This window comes from Aotus nancymaae, unplaced genomic scaffold (genome assembly GCF_030222135.1).
Source record: "Aotus nancymaae isolate 86718 unplaced genomic scaffold, 86718_ANA_hifiasm-v0.15.2.pri h1tg000057l, whole genome shotgun sequence".
NCBI classification, from domain to species: Eukaryota; Metazoa; Chordata; class Mammalia; order Primates; family Aotidae; genus Aotus; species Aotus nancymaae.
Window position 1 is genome coordinate 25410067 of NW_026988471.1, and position 26473 is coordinate 25436539.

General features: G+C 38.7%; 2 protein-coding genes across 3 annotated transcripts in view; both read left to right on the plus strand.

Annotated features, from left to right (window-relative positions):
• The window catches only part of SELENOI (selenoprotein I), a 35412-nt gene extending 21210 nt beyond the window's left edge, over positions 1-14202 (plus strand). The window contains exons 7-10 of one of the 2 annotated variants that reach the window (XM_012475535.2): positions 6604-6652; positions 8073-8253; positions 9487-9669; positions 12113-14202. In XM_012475535.2, the coding sequence (XP_012330958.2) occupies positions 6604-6652; positions 8073-8253; positions 9487-9669; positions 12113-12211 (512 nt within the window). In that variant the 3' untranslated portion in view covers positions 12212-14202. Of the gene's footprint in view, positions 1-6603; positions 6653-8072; positions 8254-9486; positions 9670-12112 lie in introns of those variants that run through there. The other variant, XM_064363936.1, reaches the window with a different exon arrangement.
• An 11390-nt stretch (positions 14203-25592) lies between these two features.
• The window catches only part of DRC1 (dynein regulatory complex subunit 1), a 58986-nt gene continuing 58105 nt past the window's right edge, over positions 25593-26473 (plus strand). The window contains exon 1 of the mRNA XM_012475554.2: positions 25593-25747. Coding sequence (XP_012330977.2) covers positions 25593-25747 — 155 coding nt within the window. The remainder of the gene's footprint in view (positions 25748-26473) is intronic.

Genomic DNA, 26473 nt, shown 5'->3' on the forward strand with positions numbered 1-26473 from the left:
CCATGAAGGTTTCCTGGATGTTACATTTAAATGTTAAATTTACATCAGACAGAATCCTCTGATATATGAGACATTTTTTTAATGTTAAGTGTCTACTCTAACAGGCACATAATTTTCTTCATAATGTTTCTATTTTTATGTAATAAACTCCTATATACTATTACCCAGCCTCAACTATTTTCAGTACCAGTGCCAATCTTGTTTGAAATGCACCAGCACTCTCTAGCCCCTTGGTTTGTGTCATAATATATAGTTTATTTTACTTACTGACACATTTGCCTTTATATTTGACCTACCATATGGTGTTCTTTCCCAGAAGTTTGAAAGACTTCCTTTAGGTATTTTTATAGTGCAGGTCTGGTAGCAGTTTATTCTCTTTTTGCTTATATGAAAATGTATTGATTTTGCCTGAATTTTTTCTTTCGGCATTTTGAATATATCATTTTAATGTCTTTTGACATCCATTGTTTCTGAGTCAGCTCATATATCATTGTCATTCTGTAATGTATTGTTTTTCTTTTGTTGCTTTCAAGGTTCTCTTTTTATCTTTGGATTTCAAAAGTTTGACTATGATGTACTTAGGTGTGGTTTTCTTTGTGTTTGTCTTTCTTGGTATTTGTTGAGCTGGTTGACTCTGTTGGACCTGTAAGTTAGTATTTTTGACTGAATGTGGGAAGTTTTCCGTCATAGTTTTACTTCTTGAGATATTTTTTCTTCCTCTCTCTCTTCTTCTGGGACTCCACTTACATTTATGTAATACAGGTTTGCTTGATACTGTCCTAAAAGTAATTTTCTGTGACTTTATTAAGTTTTCTTTAATCTCCTTATTCTTTGTAGTGGATAACTTCTATTCATCTATCTTTAAGTTCATTGCTTTTTTTCCTTCTGCCATCTCCAGTCTGCTGTTAAGCCCATCTAGGAAATCTTTCATTTAAGTTACTGTACTTTTCTCTGGGTGTGGTGGCTCATGAGTGTAATCCCAGCACTTTGAGAGGCTGAGGTGGGATGATTGCTTGAGGGCAGAAAGTCAAGACCAGCCTGGGTAATATAGTGGGACCCTGTCTCTACAAAAAGTAGAAAAACTTAGCCGAATATAGTGGTGCATGCCTGTAGTCCCAGTTACTTGGGAGGCTGAGGCAGGAGGGTCACTTAAGCCCAGGAAGTTGAGGCTGCAGTGAGCTATAATTGCACCACTGCACTCTAGCCTGGGCAACAGAAAAAAAAATGTTATTATACTTTTCAACTCTAGAATTTCCATTTGGTTTTTAAACTTTCTATTTCTCTGTCGAGATTCTTCTGTTCATTATTATCATCATATTTTCATTTAGTTCTTTGAACATATTTAAAATTGCTGCTTTAAAGTCTGTTTACTAAGTCCAACATCTGGGCCCACTTAAGAGTTATTTTCTGTTGACTGCTTTTTTTTCTATTTCTTTGCATATCTAGCATTTTTTTGTTGTTGTTGAAAACTGAATATTATAGATTACATTTGTGGAGACTGTAATCTGTTCTGCGCTGAGGATTTTGTTTTTTTGTTCTGATAGGGATTTAACTTGTTTGGACTCAGATGGAAAAATTTGTCCCATCACATTGTATAGTAGCTCTTGTCTCTGTTTGATTACTTTCAACTTTTAGCTGCTGCTTTTTTAGCCAGGTCTCTTGGGGGTCTCCTTTGTATCTATATAGTTTAGTGGTGAGCCAGAGATTTGGGCAAAGTTGATACTGAGATTTTGGCATTCACCTCTCTGTGATTTTCTTGCTTCTGGGATTTCCCCATCCTGAATCTTCAGCTGCATTTCCAGCAATTGTGTTCTGCCCCCATCACTTCAAGCCAGTAGGGTTCTGCCTTCTTCAGCCCAGTCTTGAGTGTGGGTTGGAAACTGAGACACTACAGATTCACATCTCACCAAGAACACCTTTGTCTTTCAAGGACAGCATCTCCTCTACTTTCTGCCTTCCCTTTCACTATGTTCTGTGGGGTCTCCTATTTGCTTGCTTAGTTTAGCATCCACCCAGGAATTTAGGCAGAGTTTACACTCAGGTTTAGAATCTCAACCCTTCTGCATCTCTCTCTTCTACAATACCCCCCACCCTGCCTTGTAGTACCTCTGCTGCTCTACATTTTATTGTCTGCCTCCACAACCTGGTAAGGAAGACTGTAGCTTTCCATCATCTGGGCTGGGCTGGGGGTAGGCAAGCCACGAACTTGGAGTTGTTCCCCAGTGTTTCAAGTGTAAATGCTTCTCAAATTTCTGCCTGCCCTTGAGTATTTTCTAGTACCTTCAAGTAGTTGTTTTAAATATTTTTGTCTGGTTTTTAATAATTATTTGTGAGAATTGTCCTCCCTTTTTATGCTGTCATTAATAGACATCTTCCTTCCTTTAGATTATTTTAAAGCAAATCCCAGATATCATTTCTTTTCATCCATAAATATTTAATTGTATATCTCTAAATAATAAGGATTTCTGTAAAAAATGAACCACAATTGATATGTTTCTATAGCTGCCAAGCCCCTGTACATTGCCTTTGGTTGGTATGCCTTTTAAATTTCTGTTAATCTGGCCAGGAGCAGTGTCATGCCTATAATCCCAGCACTTTGGGAGGCCAAGGCAGGTGGATCATCTGAAGTCAGGAGTTTCAGGAGTTTGAGACCAGCCTGGACAACATGGTGAAATTCTGTCTCTACTAAAAATACAAAATTAGCCAGGTGTGGTTGCGCACACCTGTAATCCCAGCTACTCGGGAGGCTGAGGCAGGAGAGTCACTTGAATTCAGGAGGCGGAGGTTGCAGTGAGCCGAGATCATGCCATTGCCAGCCTGGGTGACAAGAGCAAAACTCTGCCTCAAAATAAATAAATAAATGCATTTTAAAAAATTCTTTTAATCTACATAGCTTTTCTCTATTTTTTCTTTGACGTTTATGTGTTGAAGAAAGTGGATCATTTGGCCAGTAGAACTCTTAGATTCTGCATTTTCTTGGTTGCAGTCTCATGGCCTTGTTTAACATGTTCCTCTGCCTCTTTCTTTTCCTGTAAATGATAGTTAGATCTGTGAGCTTAGTTTGATACAGGTTTAATTTCGGGGTGGGGGGGCATGCTGGGGAACGATACTTGCTACGTAGTGGTCTTCCTATTGCATCACATTAGGAGGCACGTAGTGGGTTCATGTTTTGTATGTCTGTTCCATTGCTACAAAGTTCGCATCATTGCTTTACCTATTTACCTAATAGGTTTGTTTTGTTTTGTTTTTAACCTGCTACCTTGAACTATTAAGGGTTAAACTTACCTAATAGTATTAACAGACATTGATTATCATGACTTAGGAATTCATTCGTTCAGTAGATAGGTAAGGAAATCAAGTTTTTGGTTTTATGACAAAATACGTACATGCTGATAATTCCAAAGCAAATATGATAGTACAGAATTTTTACTTAACTTCATTGATCTTATATTTTTTTCTCTTTTAAATTATGGCAAAATCCTTGGTTTTCAGTGACACAGAATACTCACTTGCTTTCCTCCATGAAATACTCAAAACAGTCTCAGAATACAGTACCTAAATCAGCAAAAAGAAGAAAACTGAAAATTAAGATTTTGTTTTTTGCAGTTTTATTCATCCGTATGTCTTATCCTACTAGGTATGTCCAGTCAGTTTGCTGTATTTTACAGTCACCACTCTGTGGTTATGCCACCAGTTGTGGACTTATACATCTAGCTTTATTTATTTTACTTTGACTTTTAGGAATTACTTTTTCTTTTAAAATTTACCCTTTATAATTAGTAAAATATTTGTGATGACAAAGTCAAATTTACAGAATGAGGTGTATTCAAAGAAGTATATTCAAAGAAGTATTTTTGTTTTTTTTTTTTCCTTCAACTCATGTTCACCGTGATCAAAGAAGTTTAATTTGCCTTCTGTTGCTACCCAATCCTTTCTTTCCTTAGAGGTAACCATTCTTAGTTTTTAATTTTATGGCTTACCTTTTCTTGTTTCTTTCTTATTATAAGTAAATATTTGTGTTTCATTTTATCACCCATTTTCATAGATAAATGGTAGCATTCCATTGTATATATACTGTACCATACTCTGCCTTTTTTCCTCCCCCTGCTTAATCGTATATCCTAGCAATCACTCTATAGTGGTCTATAAGGATCTTCCTCAGTCTTCTTACAGCTGCCTAGCACTTCATTGCATGAATGTACCATAGTGTGTCCAACCAGCCCCCATCAATAGACATTTGGGTTAGTTCCAGTTTTTGCTGTTATACAGATTGCTGTAGTGAAAGTCTTATATATCAGTCTTTTCATACTTTTGCCAGGGTGTTGAAGAAGAGGTCCCTAGAAGTAGAATTACTAGTGGAGGACAAATGTGTGCTATTTTGCTAAACATTCCCATATTCCCCTCCATATGGATTGTGTGATTTTCTGTTGCCACCGGCAGTGTATGAAAGTGCTTGTTAATTTACAGTTTCACCAACATAGTCTATTGTCAGACGTTTGGATTTTTGTCAGTTTGATAGGTAAGAAATGATGTGTCTGTATAGTTTTAATTTGCCTTTCTGTTATTGTGAGTGAACTTTTCTAGTGTTTAAGAGCCATTTGTATGTCTTCTTCTGTATTTTTATATCTCGCAAGCAGATTTTTTTCTATAGGGTTGTTGGCCATTTTCTTTATTTTTAGAAGGTCTTCATATATTAGGTATATTCATTCTTTGATATAGATTATAGTTGTCCCCATTTGTTGTTTCTTTTTTAACTTTTCTTAAGGTACTTTTTGTCTTGGTGGTTTTAATTGAAGTTCCTACTTAATAAATAAACTGGAAATGTGAGGAACCAAATAGTTTTTATGACCATGTTATTTATCCTTGGAATGTATCTCATTGAACTTGGCCTTTTTTTTTTTTTTTTTTAACAAATTCTACTCTGATTTTCCTATACCTCTTAAGTTTCCTATACTATGAAGTCTAGACCTTCACTTTTGGCAAGATGAAAAGCAGGTCTGCATATGTATGGTCTCTATCACTGCTCTCTACTTGAAACATAGAGCTTCATAGATAAGTATTGAACAATTAAGTACTGGTTACAGAGAGTACATTAAGTACTATAGAGAAGAAACAGAAGATGCAGCCTGTATAGAGCCCAGGCTTTCTACATGCTCACTATACTTGAGATAGTTATTTCAAGATTTTTAAAACTAAAATTACTCATGGTAGCAAATCTTTTGCTAGTTTGTCTCAGCCTATTTCCAACACCTCAAGAGCTACGAGTGATTCTGCGTTAATTCATTTAACCTTGGCTCCCCTCCAGTGCTTCCCAGCTTGACATGGAGTAAGCTGCTAAAAATTCCTGAGAACACTGAGGACCTCAGGTGGTCTTTTCCTTCCTTTCCCTCTAAGTTCCTCTAATTTAGGGTACTTTGTTCTAATTGGACTTGGAAGTAGCAGAGTAATTCTTTAGAGATACGATTTCTGTTGGGTTCTAGTCTTCTGTTTTAAGCCAAATGTCTTAGCAAGTGTTTAGAAGGGGCACCAAGGTAGTAATATGCAGGAGGTCAAATTGCCAACAATGGATACAGAATGAAATGATGAGATGGCTAGCGGAAACAGGGAGAATGGGATCATAAAGGCAAAGGGAGGAAAGAATTGCAGTGTAGTGGATATTCAACCAAGGCATTTCACTTAGAAGTCAGGAATGAAAAAACGATACTGAGTTTGAACATTAGGAAATCTTGGTAAATTTCAAGAGTACAGTTTCTGCAAAGTGGGAACACAGTGAATAAAAGAGTACTAAGAAATTGAGGACAACTGGATTAGCAAATGATAAGACAAAGCAGAAGAAGACAGTAGATACTGAGGACAGCAGAATCAGTGGTAGGGTTTCTTGGGAAGGCCGTCTTTGTCTTAAGTTTGTGGGGAGAGAACTAGTGTGCAGATGGGGGTAGCTAGGGGGAGAAATTGAAAATGCTAGGAAGACTGAGTGTGGTGGCTCATGCTTATAGTCTCAGCTGCTCAGAAGGCTGAGGTAGGAGGGTTGCTTGACTCCAGGAGTTCGTGACCAGCCTGGGCAATATAGCCAGACCCTGGGCAAAAAAGCTAGGAGGGTAAAAAATAAATGGGAAGCAACACGATTTCCCTTTCGAGTAGCTCATGCTTACTGTGCAGTTTCAGTTCCCCATACTGTTCCAGGTATCTTAACATGTCATAACTCATTCACTTCTCAAAACTGTGGGGTTGGTACAACGAATATCTCTATCTTATAAATAAGGAAACTGAGGCACTAAAACAGCAACTTGCCTAAAGTCCCATAACCAGTTTTTGGTACAGCTGAGATCGAGGCCTAGCTGGCTCTTTGAGTCTGCCCTCTGAATCAGCAAATTGTACTGCCGCTCTTCCTGTTGTAAATGTTATTTGTATATGTATTTAATTTTATTACAGAAGTAGACTTGAACCTGAAAATTTTGGGGTCTAAATATATTGTTTTAGATGGATTCAGTGATAATGTAATCATCACTCTTGAATAAGCTTAATCATTGAAATATTATTCCCTTTAGGTTGCTAATCATCACTCTTGAATAAGCGTAATGATTGAAATATTTTTCCCTTTAGGCTGTGCATTGTGTGTGACTCTTCCAATGAGTTTATTAAACTTTTTCAGGTAAGTATTTTATTTTTTAAATGGGCAAGAAATATGGAAAGTTTTAGCAGTTAGCTGAACTTAGGGATCTGTTTTCCTTTTGGATTCAGGACATTTTGAAAAGGTCACAAAACCTGTATTTTAAATCTAGAATGCAGTAGGATAGTTTATGGTGTCTGTGGTGGCTAATGTAGCCATTTCAAACACAGCACAAAACTACTAGTTCTTTTGTATGGTTTTGGAGTCATCAAATAGCCTTCTAATGTATCACTTTTGTGAGTAAATCTTTTCACCAGGAGGGAATATATCCCTGTTGAATATTAATACATTTACATTTTATGATCTGACATTTACAAGATCATAAAATTTCTGAATGAGTGTAGTTTAGGACCAAATTGAACCTGTGTTGACTTTTCTTAAATAGCCCTTCTATAGAAGTTCCTGTCTGGGTTGCAGGGAGACGGGAGTTGCTCAGGTAGAGCTTCATTTCTCTGATCTATGCGCTTCCCCACTTTTGCTCAGCCACACTGAATTTGCTTGTTGTGTCCTGAATAGATTTTGCTCTTTCCTGCTTTAGTAATTTTGCTCTCACTGTTTCCTTTGCTACTTTTTCCTCTGGTTGAAACATTTTCTTACACTTCCCACTTCATCCTTTAGCTCTCGGATCTGTGTAGCAGAATCTTATTTATGTTAAACCAAGCTCTATGAATTTTCTTCATTTATTGGAGTTGGCAGTCATTTATAGAAGCCATACAATTTAAAGCTCTGAAGGATGTAGAGATTATTTCTCTACATTTTTTCCTCATTTTGTAGCAGTGAGGCTCTGATTGGGCAACATATTGCCTGAGGTGGTGTGATCAGTGGCCTAACCAGGATTGGCATTTGGAGCTCTGTTCAGGTGAGCAGATGTGTACTGGATAACCTCCCGTGTGCTAGAGACACAGAGATGTGGTGTGGCAGTTGCACCTCAGAGTCTTTCATGTGAGCTCTGTCTCACTCTAAGTTCTGTATGACTTGTGTCAAAGTCTCATTTTGTGTCAAAGTCACACTTTGAGGTACTCTTCGAGTATTTTATGGGGTTCATCTTATTTCCTCCATTAGAATATCTTACAGAACAAAGTCCAAATTTTATTCATCTTCATATTCTTAGCATAGCACTTGATAGTTTGATTTAAAGAGAAAAAAATGGGACTAGAGTTCAGAAAATTTCATTTCTAACCCTGGCCCTGCCACTTGGTAGCAAATTTTGTAAATTTAAATTCTCTTATCCTCACTTAACCTGTCTGTAAAATGGGATTAACGATGTTGGTTCTGTCTATGCCACAGGATTATTGTGAGTACAAAATAAGTGTATAAATAAGGAAACTATAAACTACAGTACAAGGACTGTACAATTTATATGTAATAATGTTCTTTGTATTACTTGATTTTTTTTTTCCAGAAGCTATAAAAATAACACCTTGAAACACAATTCAGTCTATGAAGCTATGGTTCCCTTGTTTTCTCCATGCTTGCTGTTCCTTTTGTCTACAGCGTGGATCCTTTGGTCACCTTCAGATATTTTAGAGATACATCCTAGAATATTCTACTTTATGGTTGGAACAGCCTTTGCCAATATCACAGTAAGATTTTTTTCTTTTAAAAAATCATAATATATATTTTAAAAAAGAAAAAATCATAATATGTATTTAGGAATGTATGACAGAATTTGATAATTTGAAAAATCTTTGATATTAGAATAAACAGATTTTAATATAAAGATTTTTATTTCAGAAATTTGAAAGAATAGTAACCTCCAAGACTGAAATGCTGAAAATTGTTTTATTTTGCCCTTTGAAATCAATAGGATTGGGGACTACAGTAGCAGTTTGGAACCGTGACACACTTAAATTTTTTATTTTGGTTCCCTGCTGAAGAATTCATGGAAAAAATTTATAGATTCCCTTTAGTCTCTAAATGCATTACCAATATGGCTGAAATGGCTGCAGACCTAAATGATTATTCTAGGAAGCTTGGAAGAGATTTTTGATAGAGAGAAAACACACACTTTAAAAATCAGCTGACTTTAAAATTAAGAACATGGAATTTAAAACTTTGTAATAAATAGAACGTATTTTTTATCAATTTCTTCCCATGCTGGACCATGCAAGAAGAGCAGACAGGAAGCAGAGATCAGTAGTTGAGAAAAGACCCTGATAGTCCTGAAAGCCAGAAAGTCTGTGTTCCAGCCCAGGCTGGGTCCTTATAAGTTTTTATTTTGTAACTTTGCTACTCATCCTATGTTTCCATGTTTGTAACATGTGTAATGTCCCAAGTCCTTCTGATTTTACAGGGTTTAAATATCTAAAAACACTACTGCATTGTGTAAAATGTATCTCTGAAAGAGTAAACTATATTTAAGTAAGGTCTTCAAAAATAAAAGAGCCAAAGAGGGTTTGAGATATTAATGATGGCAATGGGACTGAAATGGAGGTAGCACTTCTTCATCATTGCCATAAAGACACTTAATTGTGTGGGGGTGTGGGAGGCTATTTTGAATTTTTTTTTTTTGCATATATAGAGTCTTAAAATTGAGAGAAATTTCTCATGTTGCCCTGTGGAAGAATGCCTGCTATAGCATCCTTATTCAGTTATCTTCCAGCCTCTTCTGACATACAGTCTGAGGGTCCATGGGTTTTTGTGGTGGGCCAAGGGTCCAGTTGGGCCTCTAAGCATTGAGAACTTCTGAACTTAGATAATGTAAGTGTATTGGCTTAGGTACTTGAATGCTTTTCAAATGTTGAAATGACTAGTTTTGGAAGTGCTTTGCTAATGAAAATTTTCTTTTTTTCTTATTTTTTTAAACTAACTTCTAGTGTCAGCTGATTGTTTGCCAAATGAGTAGTACCCGGTGTCCAACTTTGAATTGGTTGCTGGTTCCTCTCTTCTTGGTTGTCTTAGTGGTAAACTTAGGAGTGTCCTCTTACATTGAGAGCATTATCCTGTATACATTAACAACTGCTTTCACTCTGGCCCACATCCATTATGGAGTACGAGTGGTGAGTAATTTACAGCAAAATCGGTACAAGTTGGGTCTTATAAATGGAACCAATAAATGTCTCCTAGTAGAAAGGAGGCAATGAAAAATTTTAAAAAGAAAGTTGCTTACTATAGCAGCTGTAAGGGTTTGGGGATATTCTCTAAATTGTGGATAATATCCAGATGTGTAATTTCAGGTATTGTTTCTCTAATGAGTATGTTACTGTAATTACAAATGATTTTAAAGCTGGATAATTATTATGAGGAATTAGTTCTTATTGTAAGTGGGTATGTATAAGCCATTTTCTTGGTGAGTAGAATTGTAAACTGTTTGGGTGTTTAGTTATATGGGACCAGATAATCACATTTGTTGATTATTTATTTCTTCACTTGCTTCTTAGCTTTTAGGGGCATTTTTATTGTTTATTAACAAAATTTGGGAAAAAACTAAAATTGGTCCTATAGTGCTTTTTCCCTCCCAATGCCCAGTTTGATAAGCAGTTGAGGTGAGGGAGATTAGAATTTCTGACTGAAGGAAGACTTTTGCATTATTTGAAGTTTTACTTCATTTGTGCTATTCTTGAGCCCTCATCAGCAAAAATAATATAAGGGAAAATATAGAAGAAAAGGGATTTTAAGGAATATTTTGTAAACTTAATATTTTCTTCTAAAATTAACTAGTTTTAGATGAGTGCGTGAATATAGATAATGAAATCAAATAGAATCATGTGGTTTTTCTTTCACTTTAACATTCTTTTCTAATTATTTTACATATTTTAATGTAGGCTGTACAAAATTCCACCAAGGAGATTACTTAATAATGACCTTGCACAGCACAGTTATTTCAATCATTTAGGTTGTTTCCAGATTTTCACCGTTATACATATTGTCCGATGCTGGGTGTGGAGGCTCACGCCTGTAATCCTAGCACTTTGGGAGGCTAAGGTGGGTGGATCGCTTGAGCTCAGGAATTCGAGACCACCCTGGGTAACATGGCGAAACCCTGTTTCTACAAAAAATACAAAAAAAATTAGCCAGGTGTGCACCTGTAGTCCCAGCTACTTGGAGGGCTGAGGTGGGAGGATCGCTGGAGCCTAGGAGGTCAAGGCTGCAGTTAGCTGAGATGGTTCTACTGTGCTCCAGCCTGGGTGACAAAGTGAGTGAGGCCTTGTCTCAAAAAAAAAAAAAAAAAGTTGGCATAAACAATCTGGAATATTTTTGTTTCATTTGTTTTATTTTCTGAGGATGATTTCATAGGAATGGGGTTGTGATAGGGTATTCACATTTTTATGACTCTGACAATAATTCTGATTTGGTATGTTTGTTTGGAAAGGAACCCTACTGTAAATGCGTTTGAGAAACAAAATATCTTCTGTATTTTCATACACAGTTCTTAAGTGGGGGAGGCAGCTATCATGCTTGATAACAACTTTACACCTTGCATGTGCTACCATATGTGGGCTTTCTTCCCTTAGTGTTTCTCTCCAAAGTCGCCCTCATTTGTTAGAACAAACTAGATAAAAATGCTAAGGAAAAAAAAATGTGATGAATTGTGACATAAGACATAATTATTTTTGTTTTTATTTGTACAATGTAACATTGTATGCTTTATATCAACACTCTTGGGCCTTTTTCCTGGTATTTCATCAATATATGCATGGCATAGAATCTCCATTTGCCAGTGTCTTTTTTAATTGTTTTAATTTACGATAGCCTTTTAGAAGCATATCTTTAGAAAACTACAGATATGCCAAACCAAACCCAAATACATTTTTCTTTTACTTATAAAGGTACTACATTTTCATTGTTAAAAATCTGGAAAACAAATAACAAGCTAACTGGAAAAAAATTTAGGATCATCTTTTTTGTCTGTCTTTGTGTTCTTTTACCACTTCTACAACTTCTGGCCAGAAGGTAAAACTTGCTAGGCCACACAAAACATTGACTGAACTACTGAAATATAAATAATAAGTGTCAAGTAAATGACATGCACTCACTGGCCTATAACTAAGCTCTTGCCTTCCCACTAGAGATACCCTAACTAATAAGGCCTCTCCAGATTCATAGATCTAGTTTTCTACTATTTCATCAGGATTAGGAAAGATTACTTAGAAATGTTTCAGCAAGCTGAATATTAAATCTAACTATAAATATGATTACTTGATCTAGATACTACAGGTGAACTAATCCTATAGTTTTTCAGCTTTGGTTGTGAATTTGAGTGGCCTTGAGTGTTCTGAAGACTAGATTTTAGTTCCAAGTCCTAACTTTCCCAGGGTAGTTCTAGTGCTTCCATTTAGCTGTCTAGCTCTGTAGCTATCCTAATCCAGAAAAACCTCTTCAGTATTTATCATGATTTTTGCCATGTCAATAAATTGTTATCTCTGTGGGATAAATTCTGTGTGCTTTAAAAAAATAATAAGGTACATATTTGTCATTGTCTCATGTTCTGATTTTTCATAGGTAAAGCAGCTGAGCAGCCATTTTCAGATTTACCCCTTCTCATTGAGGAAACCAAACTCAGATTGACTAGGAATGGAAGAAAAGAATATTGGCCTGTAATAATCTTCTTTCTTTGGACAGAAAGAAGTACTGTAAATAAATGCTTGTAAATATTTCATCCATCGCCATTGAACTAGACTGATCTGCTTGACAGACATGGGATCTCAGTATGGTACTTGGACAGCAGGAATGATATATATAATCTGAACCTGTGAAATTTTGGACCTACTAACTCTTAGCCTATTGTATTTTTTATAAAACTACATGACATTTTGGTTGAGCAGAATGTACATTAGACCAGCATAATGTTCCTAGTGATTCTAGCTTCGTGAGTTTACAATGTTTTGATTCATTGCAGGGTTAAAGATGCTTTGTTTTTGTTTTTTAAATACCAAAATTGGTTTCAGAACACTGATAACACTCAGAAAACCACAATGTGTTTTTGTATTTGGTACTTTGTAATAGTGGGCATAGCAATAGTCCAAATCTAGTATAGAGAAAGGATAAAAATAAGTCACCTTCAGCAAGAGATGCCAATAATTACCAAACAGTAGACAGTTGCCAAATACTGGTTTCTCTTTCCCATGAAAATGCCTTTTGTCCTCAAATGATAAGAGAGCTAATACATTTAGCTAATATATATTTAGATTCTCTAGTATTCTAGCTCTCTTCGTTATGGAACAGATCTTGATAAACGGTTTAATTTTCTCCTAAAGAGAAATATTCGGTTGAGAATTTGAGAATGGGTTGTAATTATAGCTCACCAATTGGGATGGTTCATTGTTTAAATGTGACATTTTTCCGCCTTCAGCTGCAGGTTCCTGAGATTTGGTGCCTGTGAGCTCTGATTGTAGGAATGGATGTGACAGTCCACTCTTATGATAATAAGAGTGTAAGGTGTGCAGATAAAATACCTTATAAGATACATACAAATTGGAATTAGGAATTTCATGAACCTCACTATGACCAAAATTAATTTTTTGATTCAGTTTGTCTGTCTGTCCTTCCCCCCTCTCTTTTTTCAGGGTGGGGTGCTTTGTTTTTTTGTTTCATACAGGATAAAACAGATAGAAATTCTCTCTTCCCCAACTTATCCATTTCCCCACTTGAAGAAAACTTTTGATACATATGCCTTACTGAGTACATGCCCTCTTTAATGTTAATATGACTTGGAGTAATTTCTGAGGTTTACTGATAAACATAAAAATTTCTTTAATTTTAATGTGTTACTCTATAAACCATATTTTTTCATGATGTGGATATATTTTCTTGTGTTTCTTTCTTAGTCTTCATTTAATTTGGTGGTGGTGAAATTTACTTGCTGATATTCTTTTATTTTTCACTGAATGACGTTTGTGCTTTAATGAAGAGTGTATCTTAAACCCCCTTTTTTTGGACAGGTTGCACTTGGATAAAATAGGCACCACTGTGTTGATATGTAATTAAATTCGTAACTATTATTTATGAATGTGACCATTGCTAAATTTAATTATAGTGTATTTCTTTGTTGAATTTCAGCCTGCTGCTTTGTAAAAAAAACTGTAATTGGTATTTTTTAAAATTTATAAATTCCAATCATTGTCATTGAAGTTATTAGAAATGAGTCACAGCACTAGCTCATGGTTCTATACTCATTTTAAAAAATTATAAAGGTTGAGGTGTATTTCGTGACTTTCTCTGAGACACAGATGAACATTGGAAATAGATGAGAAATTGATGCAGAAGAATGTGGAGAGTGATCCCATGTTTGTTAATTGCCATCATGGAAGTCAGAGAATTAACCAATTAAGTGACGGTAACTATTTTTTGTATACCTTGTTCTTTGTGATCTGTAAAATTGAACTGGATAAAGTGTTAATTGGGGGTGGAGAAAAGGCTTTGTTTTAAGATTTCTAAGCTAATTATTTTACTGTTTTCTGACCTTGTACACAAGAAAGAGGTTAATCTGTATTATATAAGAAATGAACTGATACATGTTTATAAAATGATAAATTTAGACTACAGGCTTTCTTCACCTTGTACAGTATAGTAAAAATACCCTTTACTGCTGGCATTAGGGTCACGTCCTATAGTTTGGGGGCTCTTTTACTTCAAGAGTGCGTTTCTGCAGCTCTTTTGGTTGTATCAAATTTATTTGAAAATCATTTTGTGCCTGTACTTTATGACCTGTTTCCTTATGGTGGTAAAGAATTATGCCATAGTCAGTTTTATCGACATTGCTAGATGAAAGAAAAGTGCTGTCCACAAGGGGAAAGTGAAATTGAACAATTAACTGTTGTTTCAGGATACTTGTGAAGCTTTAGTGTACTGCTGACTCTTCTTCTTGTTTTAGTCTGCCATCTTGAAAGCCCCCATTTGTTGCCTAGAGATATAGCAGCTGAGGCAGGATTCATTACAGGTAGCTGTCTGCATTTATGTCATGCCAATTACTATAACATTTCCAAAGTATAAAAGGTCTTTCAGGCTTATGCATGATATTGTGGGTGACTTCACACCCCAGTCTTTCTCCCCAGCATACAGTGAGCTGCCTTTTGGGGAGCAATGCCAGATAAGGAGCATACATGCATGTTTCTGTACTTTCAGAATAGAGTGCCTTAGCCAGGCCAGAGGTTCTTAATGTGTTTCTGCCGACCAAAGTTGCATACACCTGTAAGAAGTGTCTTTTTAGGTTATGGTATGAAAAAGCATCCTTCAGGCTTGTCAGATAATAATTCTAGATTTGAGGTGGGCATGGGATAAAAAGATTTAATAATACCTAGATAGAGAATGCTAATGCCGCCTTTTGTGATCCTTTAATATAATCCATGATGTTAGTGCAGTACACAGTTTGAAATGGCCACAATTTAAAGTGTCATTCTTCCACAAATAGGTAATTGATAGAGTTTATGGGTTTTAGTCTTAAGGGTAATAAAGTGAATAACTTCCAAATAAAAAGCTAAATATTCTTCCTTGGCCTTTATATATATATATATATATATATATATATATATATATATATATTTTTTTTTTTTAATAGAGACGGGGTTTCACCATGTTGGCCAGGATGGTCTTGAACTCCTGACCTCGTGATCTGCCCATCTCGGCCTCTCAAAGTGTGGGGATTACAGGTGTGAGCCACCATGCCCGGCCCCCTCCTTGGCATTTTAATGTCATTATTAAAATACTTTTAATTCTAATTTTGAAAAGAAAGCTAAATGCTGAGTTTAGGATGTTACAGTACTAATACCATCATGTTATTTATTCTAATTTAGAGGTATTGAAAGGAGGGGAGTATATGTCTAGAGTTACCCAAATTCTAAATAGATACCAAAAGAGTGTTGATTATGATCTGGAGCCTGAGCTTTGGGAGAATATACAAAGGAAAAAGCAGGCATAGTATCCACTTAAAAGGGAAGAAAGGACCACCTTAACATCCTATGAATTTGAAAGTTTCCTAAGTGTTGTTTTCAAAGAACTGGTTTATTTTGTAGTCAGTCAAAATGCATTTGGAATGTACCTTGCTTCCTTAACAGACTTTGACTCTGTGACCTATGAAGAATAAAAATCTGAAGGTGTTTGAGTCTGAGGCTACTTTTCCCTTTTATATTTTATATAGAAGCCTATTTGTCATTCTTCCTCTTCGTTCTTCACCTGGGTTTCCTCTTAACTAGCCACCACCTAGGACAGAGCCTGCCCACTCAGGTCTTGCCTTGTTGCCCCTAGATGTTGCCACATTCAGATCTCTTTGATGGCCTTAGATCTCTTGACTAGTCAAGTACTGGGAACGTGCCAGAGGGAACAAAGTAAGCTTGATGGACTGGAACTTTTAACTTTGGGTTCCCAAAAAGCCAAAAAAAGATATAGAAAGCTTTGGTTGTAATGATGCCTGTGTTCAGAGTGGCCTCATCTTGACCTCAGTTCTGGACTTAAGTACTCTATAGAAAATTTTTGAAGTCATACCAGAATTTTCTTTGTCCCATGAGGTGTCTTTGTAAGGCAGCATGCCCTTTCTTGAACACTGTGTGGGTGAATAACTTTAGTAAGTTAGCTGCCAGTACTAGCACCTTCCAGGAAGAATTTTAACTAGTATGCTACATTTGAAGCACTTTGACATGTACATTTAAAGTGACAGTTTTAAAAGTAAAATGGTGTTAAATCTCTGAAACTTGAACGTATGATGCTCTGGGCATTTTCGGAAGCTTAAGTAAATTGATTTTGTAACCCATGTGATTTGCATATTTTAGTTTTTATGTTTGACAGTGGTACAAATGACTGACATTAGCAGGCAGTTACTTTAGGGTATATGGTTAATCATGGTTGTCTAACTTTTCCAGAGAAAGTGGTGATATGCTTCTTCCTTGCATGGAGCTGTGGAAACTGAATTTGTTGGCTATTCATTTCCAGTGAAATAGTTGGCTATTCTACAGTGCGGAATAGATTTAACCTTTTAAGCCTGCATGCTAATAGGATGCTTTGCTCTTTAGTAAACAAATATGCAAGAGATAATAATCTCTCTCCTTTTTTTAAGCAGGGATCTGCTCTCTCTATATAGACAGATCTTTTAATGTATTAACATTTGGAGTAGCAAAAGAAGTTTTGCCATTTGTAGCTCTCTCACAGGTAGCTTAAGTGAGGGGGTTGTGTTGCATATGCTTAGAAAGGCCAGGTTCCCAGAATTGGACGATGCCACATACACTGATTTTAGAATATTTCAACAAAGGCTTGTCTCCAGGAAAATTCATCTGGACCGGAACAGGATTGTTCTGGTCTTCCACAGACCATTCACATGCTTTCTCTCCAGAGAATCACTCTTAGAAAGCCAGGCTAAATCAGAGTAACGCTATTTTTAAAGCATGTATATTGGATGATGTCTATAGAATACCTTAATGCTATGTTGAAATTGGAGGCAGACTGTTCTCTTCAGCAACACATATACTAAAATTGAAGTTAGAGACGGTATTGAAGACGCAGGGGGTAGCCAGATGCTGTGGATATTTCATGTCTCTTTGGCTAATACTTTCTCTTGAGCAGTTTCTGTGGGTAGCAATTAAACTTAGAATTGATTTTAGGGTTTTATTGAAATACATACAATTCACCATGAATTCTAGATTCTGATATTCTTGACAAGCACTATTTGACTATCTCAAGAGTAAGTTCTTGACCTGGAACATACTTAGCTAGTACTTGATGTCACTAACCAAGTTGTAGAAGGAGCGTGTTATAATTCTGCAAAATCCGTGAATAGCATTATAAATCTGGGCCAGGCATGGTGGCCCACACCTGTAATCCCAGCACTTTGGGAAGCCAAGGCGAGTGAATTGCTTGAGCCCAGGAGTTCAAGACCAACCTGGGCAACATGGCAAAACCCCATCTCTACTAAAAATACAAAAACAATTAGCTGGGCATAGTGGCATGTGCCTTTGATCCCAGTTACTGGGGAGGCTGAGGCAGGAGAATCACTTGAACCTGGGAGATGGAGATTGCAGCGAGCCGAGATCGTGCCACTGCACTCCAGCTGGGGCGACAGAGCAAGACTCCATCTCAAAATAAAGAAATACATTTGTTTAAATTACTGTTGTCATTCAGCATTAGACTTTGAGTTTAATAACTACACATTGAGACTGCTCACAATATTAACTTTTTTTCTAGGTTATTTTGTTGTTTAGATAACTTGCCTCTCCGGAGCAACCATTCAGGAGATAAAGACCTAAATATGTGTAATGATATGCTCATTTTAAAAAATGTGCCAAGAAAGCAAAATTTATTATTGAACTCTAAATTTCAGGGTTTTTTTTTTTTTTAAGTAGCATTTTCTCTGGGTAAACGGAAAGGCAATGAATAATTGCCAAGGTGTAAACTCCCTGCTGCCTACCTCCTCCCCCTCCCTTCATCTAACATAATATGTAAATTTGTAGCCAATTGTAGCAAAAGAAATTGGTATCTTTTTGAGTAAGGTTTCATGCCCTGTGGCTAAATATAGGAGGCAAGAATCATGCCACCTATTAAGTTTAGCTTGGACCTGTTGCAGTTGGCTTTCTATGGTGTTTTGAAACAAGAGGACAATTCCATTCCTTCTCAGGAACCTAGAAACAACAACACTTGTGCAACTGGAATATGTTTGCTGCAAGTAGGTGGAGAGGAAGAGTAGTTTAATTCAAGTAGTTTAATTGAACATATTAGTCATTGGTCTGTCTGGACTTGCTGTGTTCATAGTAGCAATGTATGTACCATTTATTTTATCTGGTTATGTGTGTATATGCCTTTTAAATATGTACACACATATTCTCCACATATGTATGTATGATATATTCATATATACATGCAGTCTACTTGATTATCAGCAAAATGGTCAGCCTTTATTAGGTTGTTTCTTCATGTGGACTTAATCTGCATGTGGCCCTTACTCCGAAGCCTCTTCCTGATCTGGAGCCACAGTCCGTCTGTCTTCTAGTTCGTCTCTGTCCTCGAGAAGGGCTCTTTAAATATGTCACTTTCCCATTTTCCTTTAGCCAGGGGTTGTGTGAGCCAGAAAGAGCTTTGAGGAAGATGGCTGCTTACACGAGGGTGGAGGCTTCTGGGTTTGCATGATGATGGGGCCCATTTCTGGCCAGCGGGTGGCTCTGGGAGCAGTTGTGCTGCAGGCTTGCTGGGAGAAAACTCTAACTCTTGCGGAAACAGAGCTTCATGACTTGCTTAAATTACTTAGCTGGAATATTGTGAAGTGTCAGAGAATGTGGTGTGCAAATAGAGTATGCCGATGCATTTCCTTGTTTCTGCATTATCTGTATTAGTGTTTCCCATTGCTAGCCCAAATAATCAAGACCAGACTGTTTCTTGTCACTGGATTCTGGAAGCCTTGCCCTTTCAACTGGATTTATATTTATTTCTGCTGCTGTGAAACCCCAAAGTAATGCAGTAGGTTTTAATTGAAGATTGTTTAATTCTATTATCGATAATTATTTATTGTAATAAAAGTAAAAGTAAATAATTTTTAAATCCTTTTAATTGTTTTCAGATTGTCTTATTTGTTTTCCTTGGTAGGTGCAAAAGGGGAAGGAGCTACAAGGAGAAAACTAATGTCCTCCACTTGTCTCAGAGAATCATTGATGATGTCAGAGCAAAACACTGAAAAGGTTGTTGTTCTATTTTGTTTTTAGAAAGATCAGCCTGCTTGCTCCTGGGTGTTCTGTGATCCTGTGACTTGTTTCAAAAGGCAGAAAATGAGGCAAGTGGCAGTAACAGCTTTTCATAGTCTACTGCTCCTGACTCGCCCAGAACTGGGTGGTAGCAGTCTCTATAGTTCTAATAATTAATGACTGGGTCACACTTAAATTAGTTTGTAAGGTGGTTTCTTCCTCAAACATTTTCCCACAGAAAGAGTGTTAACATATAGTATTCATTTTCCAGACAAATCCCACAAAAACCTGTTAGACCACACTTAGTACGTCTAAATTATAGAAACTATAACTCCCATTACATGACATTGCTTCTGAGGAGAATATTTCCATTTTCATATCAATCTCCCAGCTCCTTAAAAAAATTTTCAGTAGCAGGCTTGAAGACAATGAGGAAGAAAATGCCCCATGTTTTAACTCAGGCTGTTCTCCAGCTGTGCGCTCTTAATCCCGTTCCCTCCCACGCTCTTGGTTGTGGTAGCAGTTACTCCCTCCCTTCTATCTGCGAACCTCAGACACCTCCGAAGTACCTGATGACACATACCAGGTAGACACTACGTAAACACTCTTAGGGCTACCAAAACTTACAAACACCCTATGTCCCCACAGTGTCTTGCGCCTCTTTCCACTCATCTTTTTTCCTCTGCTCACAAATTTACTGAAAGAAAACTTTACAACTGCTCCTACCATTTTTCTTCTTTTCATTCGCAGAGTTTTCCTAAAACCTCCCAAAGTTTTAATACAGTGGCTTGTTTCTTAGTCATGTTCAACTCTGCAAGCTTTGAAGAAAGAGCTTTTTACTTTTTTCCTAAAGCCTTAGTTTCCTCATCTATAAAATGGGATTGATATTACCACAGTTAAACCATATGAAGGATTGAATGAGAATAGTGCATATAGAGTGTTTAGCATAGTGAGTGGACTAAGGTAGTTGCTTGGTTTCTACTAATATCTAGTTCTCTGCCTTTTTACTTTGAGCTTTTTTCTAAACCATGTGACATAGCTCGTGACTTCCATGCTTCCTCCCCTCCCTTTTCTCCTTCATACCTTTTGAGGCAGTATATGAAGATGATGGTAAGGCAGTTCCCAAAATTAAAAATGAGTAAGATTGCCTTCTCAGAATCTAATTAGTAAAATTCACACAAATTGAAAGAAATAACCTAAGAAGTCATCTAAATGTTTGAAGAATTTGTCTGCATCCCCACATTCCAATTAAGGTGATTTACTGTAAACTTACTGGATGTAGAATTAAGTGTGACTAGACTTAGTAAGATATAAAATCAAATCAGTTCATCCTTTTTCTGGAAAAAGACTATAAAAGCTGAAGGTGGATGCCCAGGTAACTTCCTTAGCAAGGGAAGCCCATATAGGCCAGATTTCTCAAAACCTACCCAGGGATGAGGGACTTGATTGTTCTTGTGGCACGCTATCCCCATTGCGGGCCTCTGAACCATGGTAGTCAGGCCTACGGTCAAGGGACTTCCCAATCAGAGTTTGATTCCCTCTGTAGATCAGCTCACAGAGATGTGCTGGTCACAAGGATGTCTTTGTGACCCCAATTCGCTCTCATCTGTAACAGCCCTACTCACCTGCCTCACTTTCTTCGGGGGGAGGGGTCTCCTGTCATTTCTCTTATAAAAACATGAATAAATAAGCTTTATGTTTTATTGAGTCAAAAGTGATTTATCCTCACTATAAATATTTTTTTAAAAATCTTTAGAGAATGTTAAAGTCACCCATAAGGCCACCCCCGAGGGATATCAACTACTTTGTGGCCTTCTCCCTATTTTTCTTGTGTACATACTGTCTACATTTCAAATAAAACTGGGCAGGCCAGGCATGGTGGCTCACGCCTATAATCCCAGCACTTTGGGAGGCTGAGGCGGGCAGATCAACTGAGGTCAGGAGTTTGAGACCAGCCTGATCAACATGGAGAAACCCCATCTCTACTGAAAATACAAAATTAGCCGGGCATGGTGGTGCATGCCTGTCATCCCAGCTACTCCGGAGGCTGAGGCAGGAGAATCGCTTGAACCCGGGAGGCATCTAGCCTGGGCGACGAGCGAAAACTACATCTCAAAAAAAAAAAAAGAAAAAACTGGGCTCATACTCTACATTGAGCTGCATCTTCCCTTTCTCGTGTAATGTATCTTGGATGTCTTTCTAGGTCGCCTTTATTCTTACCTTGTGTTAGAGAATCCATGGTTGCTTTATTGGTTCCCCTATTGATGGATTTTGTCATAGCTGATTTTTTAATATTACAAGGAATTGGAATGAGCATACAAACACATCTGTGTACATTTCTTTCAAAAAAGTATTTGTTGAGCACTTATTACATATCAAATATTGTGCTAGGTGCTATGTGTACAATGCTGAATAAAACTGATGTAGTTGTGACCCCAATGAGCTATAACTAGACTCATGATCTCCTTATGATGATTCTTTTAACTAGAATTGCCTAGTCAATGCATATGCTAATTTATTTTTATGTGTATACAAATAAATATGTTTTTATCCAGTTTTTTCTATTTTTAACAATTTCCTAAATTTAACTCATGAACTCTTTACAAAGGCATGGCAAATTAAGCATTCATTTTCCCATTTATATTTAATTATAATTCATTACATGCCTTCTGACTTTGTTTAATGGTTTTTCTTTTTCTTTTTCTTTTTCTTTTTTTTAGATGGAGTCTTACTCTGTCACCCAGGCTGGAGTGCAATGGTGCAATCTCGGCTCACTGCAACCTACACCTCCTGGGTTCAAGCGATTCTCCTGCCTCAGCCTCCCGAGTAGCTGGGATTACAGGCGCGTGCTACTTCACCTGACTAACTTTTGTATTTTTAGTAGAGACGGGGTTTCACCGTGTTAGCCAGGATGGTCTTGAACTCCTGACCTCATGATCTGCCTGCCTCAGCCTCCCAAAGTGTTGGGATTACAGGCAAAAGCCACTGTGCCCGGCTTCTTCATTTATTTATTTTGTTTGTTTCATTCCTTTGACCACTAAAACCCCCCATAGTTGTCCGCCCCATGAAAATATTTCTTCCTTTCTCTGTCCTTTGTTCAGTTTTAAAAAATTTTTAATATTAAAAAAAATTTGGTAGGCCAGACGGGATAGCTCATTCCTGTAATCCCAGCACTTTGGGAGGCTGAGGCAGGTGGCTCCTCTGAGGTCAGGAGACTGAGATCACCCTGGCCAACATGGTGAAACCCTATCTCTATTACAAATACAATAAAAATTAGTCAGCTGGGCACCGTGGCTCACACCTGTAATCCCAACACTTTGGGAGGCCGAGGCGGGTGGATCACAAAGTCAGTTCAAGACCAGCCTGACCAACATGGTGAAACCCCATCTCTACTAAAAATACAAAAATTAGCCAGGCGTTGTGGCAGGTGCCTGTAATCTCGGCTACTCAGAAGGCTGAGGCAGGAGAATCGCTTGAACCCGGGAGGAGGAGGTTGCAGTGAGCTGAAATTGCATCATGGCACTCCAGCCTGGATGACAGAGTAAGACTCCATCTCAAAAAAACAAACATTAAACAAACAAAAAACTAGCTGGGTGTGGTGGCACATGCCTGTAGTCCCACCTACTCAGGAAGCTGAGGAGGGAGGATCGCTTGAACCCAGTAGGCAGAGGTTCCAGTGAGCCAAGATCGTGCCACTGCACTCCAGCCGGGGCGATTGAGTGAGATGCTGTCTCCAAAAAAAAAAAAAAGGCAAATAATGGTCATATATGTTTATGGGATACATAGTAATGCTTCAATGCATATAATGTATAGTGATCTGGTCTGGTAATTAGCATATCTGTCCTCAAACACTTGTCATTTCTTTGTGTTGGGAATGCTTAAAATCTTCGTTGCTATTTGAAACTATGTTATTGACTCTAGTCATCCTACAGTGGTACAGAACACTAGAACCTGTCATTTTGTATCCTTTAACAAATCTCTACCTATTCCTCCCTTTCCCCTAATATGCCAATTTAAACAGTTAATAGATTTTGGCCAACTGACCTTCTAGGAGGTGCCTTTCCAGTGATGAGTGAAAGTGTTTGTTTCCCACACCTATGAAAAAGATGTATTACATAATTGAGTCTGCCTGTGGGAGCAAAGAGGGCCTCCCAGCTGGTCAGAAAATGGCTAGAGAGAGCCAGAAAAAGAGACAAGCTTGGGGCTTTTATTGTGGTTAACGGGTGAGGCTGGGAGGAAGGAATCCAGTGCATGTAGTTGAAATCTGCCAGCACCAAAAAGGGCACCTAGGCTTTTTTAACAGCTTGCCCAGATGTGGAGAAAAAAGAGAGAGTGCTGCTTAAAAGCGGTCAAGAGCCAAACAGCAAAAAATGGAGTCAGATTTCTTATTACAAAAGATGTTGGAAGTGGTATCAGGACAACTGTAGAGCCAAGTATCTCACTGATCACTCTTCATGGGTCGTATGGTACCTTTTGCTCTCACTTATCTCTTGTGCAATAGCTGATTCCCACTGACTTTCTCGTGGTATCCTACTCCCAACTATATACATGTGTATGCACACATACTTGTTTCTGTCCTTATGGATGGTGGAAACATGAACCAGAACCTGGAAGAGTCTGTGGTCAGAGGGCGTACCATGGCTCCTAGGAAGGTTTAACGCTTTAGGTTACAACCAAAGGAGACAGAGATCTGGCAGAAGGCCCTGAAGCCTAGAAGCAACTTCCCCCGCTCCTCCTACACCACCACCTGGCAGGCGTGAAAGGAGGATCCAGGCAGCTGCTGTTAGATTCTAGCTGTTGGATGGTTTTGGCACTCCTAAATCTCTCTACTGCTTGCAGTAGAATTGATTTTTAAAACGCACTCCATTTGCCTCTGGGCAGTTCTTATTCACAAAGGGCATTATCTTCTTGGCCTCACAACTGTCTGTGGGTTGCACCATTTAACATCTGAGAAAATGGCCCTCAAGAAGTTGTGACTTGCCCAAGATGGCAGGGCAGGGCTAGAACTAGTACCCACCCTTTCTCACTGCTCATCCAGTGCCTTTAATTCCCCACGGGCTAATGGGACAGAACCATATTAAATAGAATCCAGTTTTTGTTTGATTGGCTGATTTTTTTTTTTTTTGAGACAGCATCTTGCTCTATTGCCCAAGGGAGTGCAGTGGCTCCATCTCAGCTCACTGCAACATCACCAACATTCAAGCGATTCTCCTGCCTGAGCCTCTCGAGTAGCTAGGATTACAGGCGCCCACCACCATACCCAGCTAATTTTTGTATTTTTAGTAGAGACGGGGTTTTGCCATGTCGGCCAGGCTGGTCTCGAACTCCTGATCTCAAGTGATCCGTCCACCTCGGCCTCCCAAAGTGCTGGGATTACAGGCGTGAGCCACCGCGCCCGGCCCGTTTGGTTTTAATTCTAAATGAGAACACTATTTTTGTTGACAATGAGACTCCCAGGAGATAGTGCCTTTCTGGAGATAGCTGAGAATTTAACAGTGCTTCTGCATTTCTTTTCTTTTCTTTCTTTCTTTCTTTCTTTTTTCTTTTTCTTTTTTTTTTTTTTGAGACGGAGTTTTGCTCTTGTTACCCAGGCTGGAGTGCAATGGCGCGATCTCGGCTCACCGCAATGCTTCTGCATTTCTAACTTTTATATCCTCACCCCTCTCACGGACTGTTTTCCTCTTTCGTATTTGATTGCACATGGTGACGATGGGATTGTTTTAGGTTGCAGCCATGCTGAAAAATGCTACAGAAGATAATTCCTTGCTGGGTATAAATTTATTGATGGCAGGGTGGTTTCAGTTTAGAGGAGACTGCCGAGTACATCAAATAGAAGCGCAAAAATGAATGGATGGATGCAATATTCTTTAGCGCATACCTGTTACTCAGTACTCTCTATGAAGACAGGACAATGCCTGTATCCTTAGCGCTAGCACAGCGCTTGGCACAGAGTAGGAGCTCAATTTTATTTGGTGAATATGAGTTGGAGGAATATTTGATGAATGAATGAAAGATGAATTAATCATCTGGGTCAGTAAGTGATGAACCACAGCTTGGTCCAGCTCTTTAGTCCTCCAGTCTCGTGGTGAGACTCCACAACTCCTCTAATACGACCGGGGCTGACAGACCTAACATCCCACAGGCGGGAAAGGCATCAAGCAGAGGCTGGGATGCGCCGCTCGAACGGCGGCGGGCGGGGCCCGGGGAGCTGCGTGCGCAACCACTGGGCGGTGGCTCAGGTGACCTCTCCCTGGCAACGGCTTGTTCCTAGCAACCAGCCTGCTGTCCGGAGGTGGACCGGAGGGAGCCGCCTGGGGGCTCCTGCCATGAATCCGCCGGGGTCCCTAGAGGGCCTGGAGCCGGATGTGGACGAGCACTTGTCCACGCAGATTGTCGAGCCCTCGGTGCACTCCGACAACCCTCAGGAGCGCATCCAGGCTCGGCGCCTCCGCATCGCAGCGCGCCTGGAAGCCCAGAGGCGGTGAGCGCGGAGGCGGGCAGGGTGGGATCCGCGCAGCAGGGGCTGGTTTCCTGATGAGATAGAAACGTTTCTTCCGGAAGGTTCAGGCAGAGTATGGGAAAGTAAAAAGCTGGGCCGGGCGTGGTGGCTCTCTCCTGTCTTCCCAGCACTTACAGAGGCGGAGGCGGGCGGATCACTTGAGCCCAGGAGTTCGAGATCAGCCTGGGCAGCATAGAGAGACCCCATTTCTAGAAAACATCAAAAAATTAATCGGGCGTGGTGGCGCGCGGCTGTGGTCTCAGGTACTTGGGAGGCTGAGGCACGAGAATCGCTTGAACCAGGGAGGCGGAGGTTTCAGTGAGTCGAGATCGAGCCACTGCATTCCAGCCTGGGTGAAAGAGCGAGGTCATGTCTAAAAAAAAAAAAAAAAGAAAAAAGAAAAGAAAAAGAAACGTTTAACACTGTTGTAAAGTCAGAGACGGAAATGCTCATCCAGTTATTGCTTGGTTGAGAGCTGTGGCTCAGGCACTGGACAGTACACGGAGGAATCAGGCGACCTGTGACCTGCCCTCTGGGGTCTTGCCTCCTTCCCTCCCAACCTTCCTTCCCTCCATAAGTATTTACTTAGTGGACCTCAACTATCACTTCCACTGGTCTAAATGGCTTACATGGTTGTTTAGCGGAAACCCTCATTCCTGAAGGTCTGAAGACCATACCCACTGAGGCTAGGGTTGCTGTACCCATCCA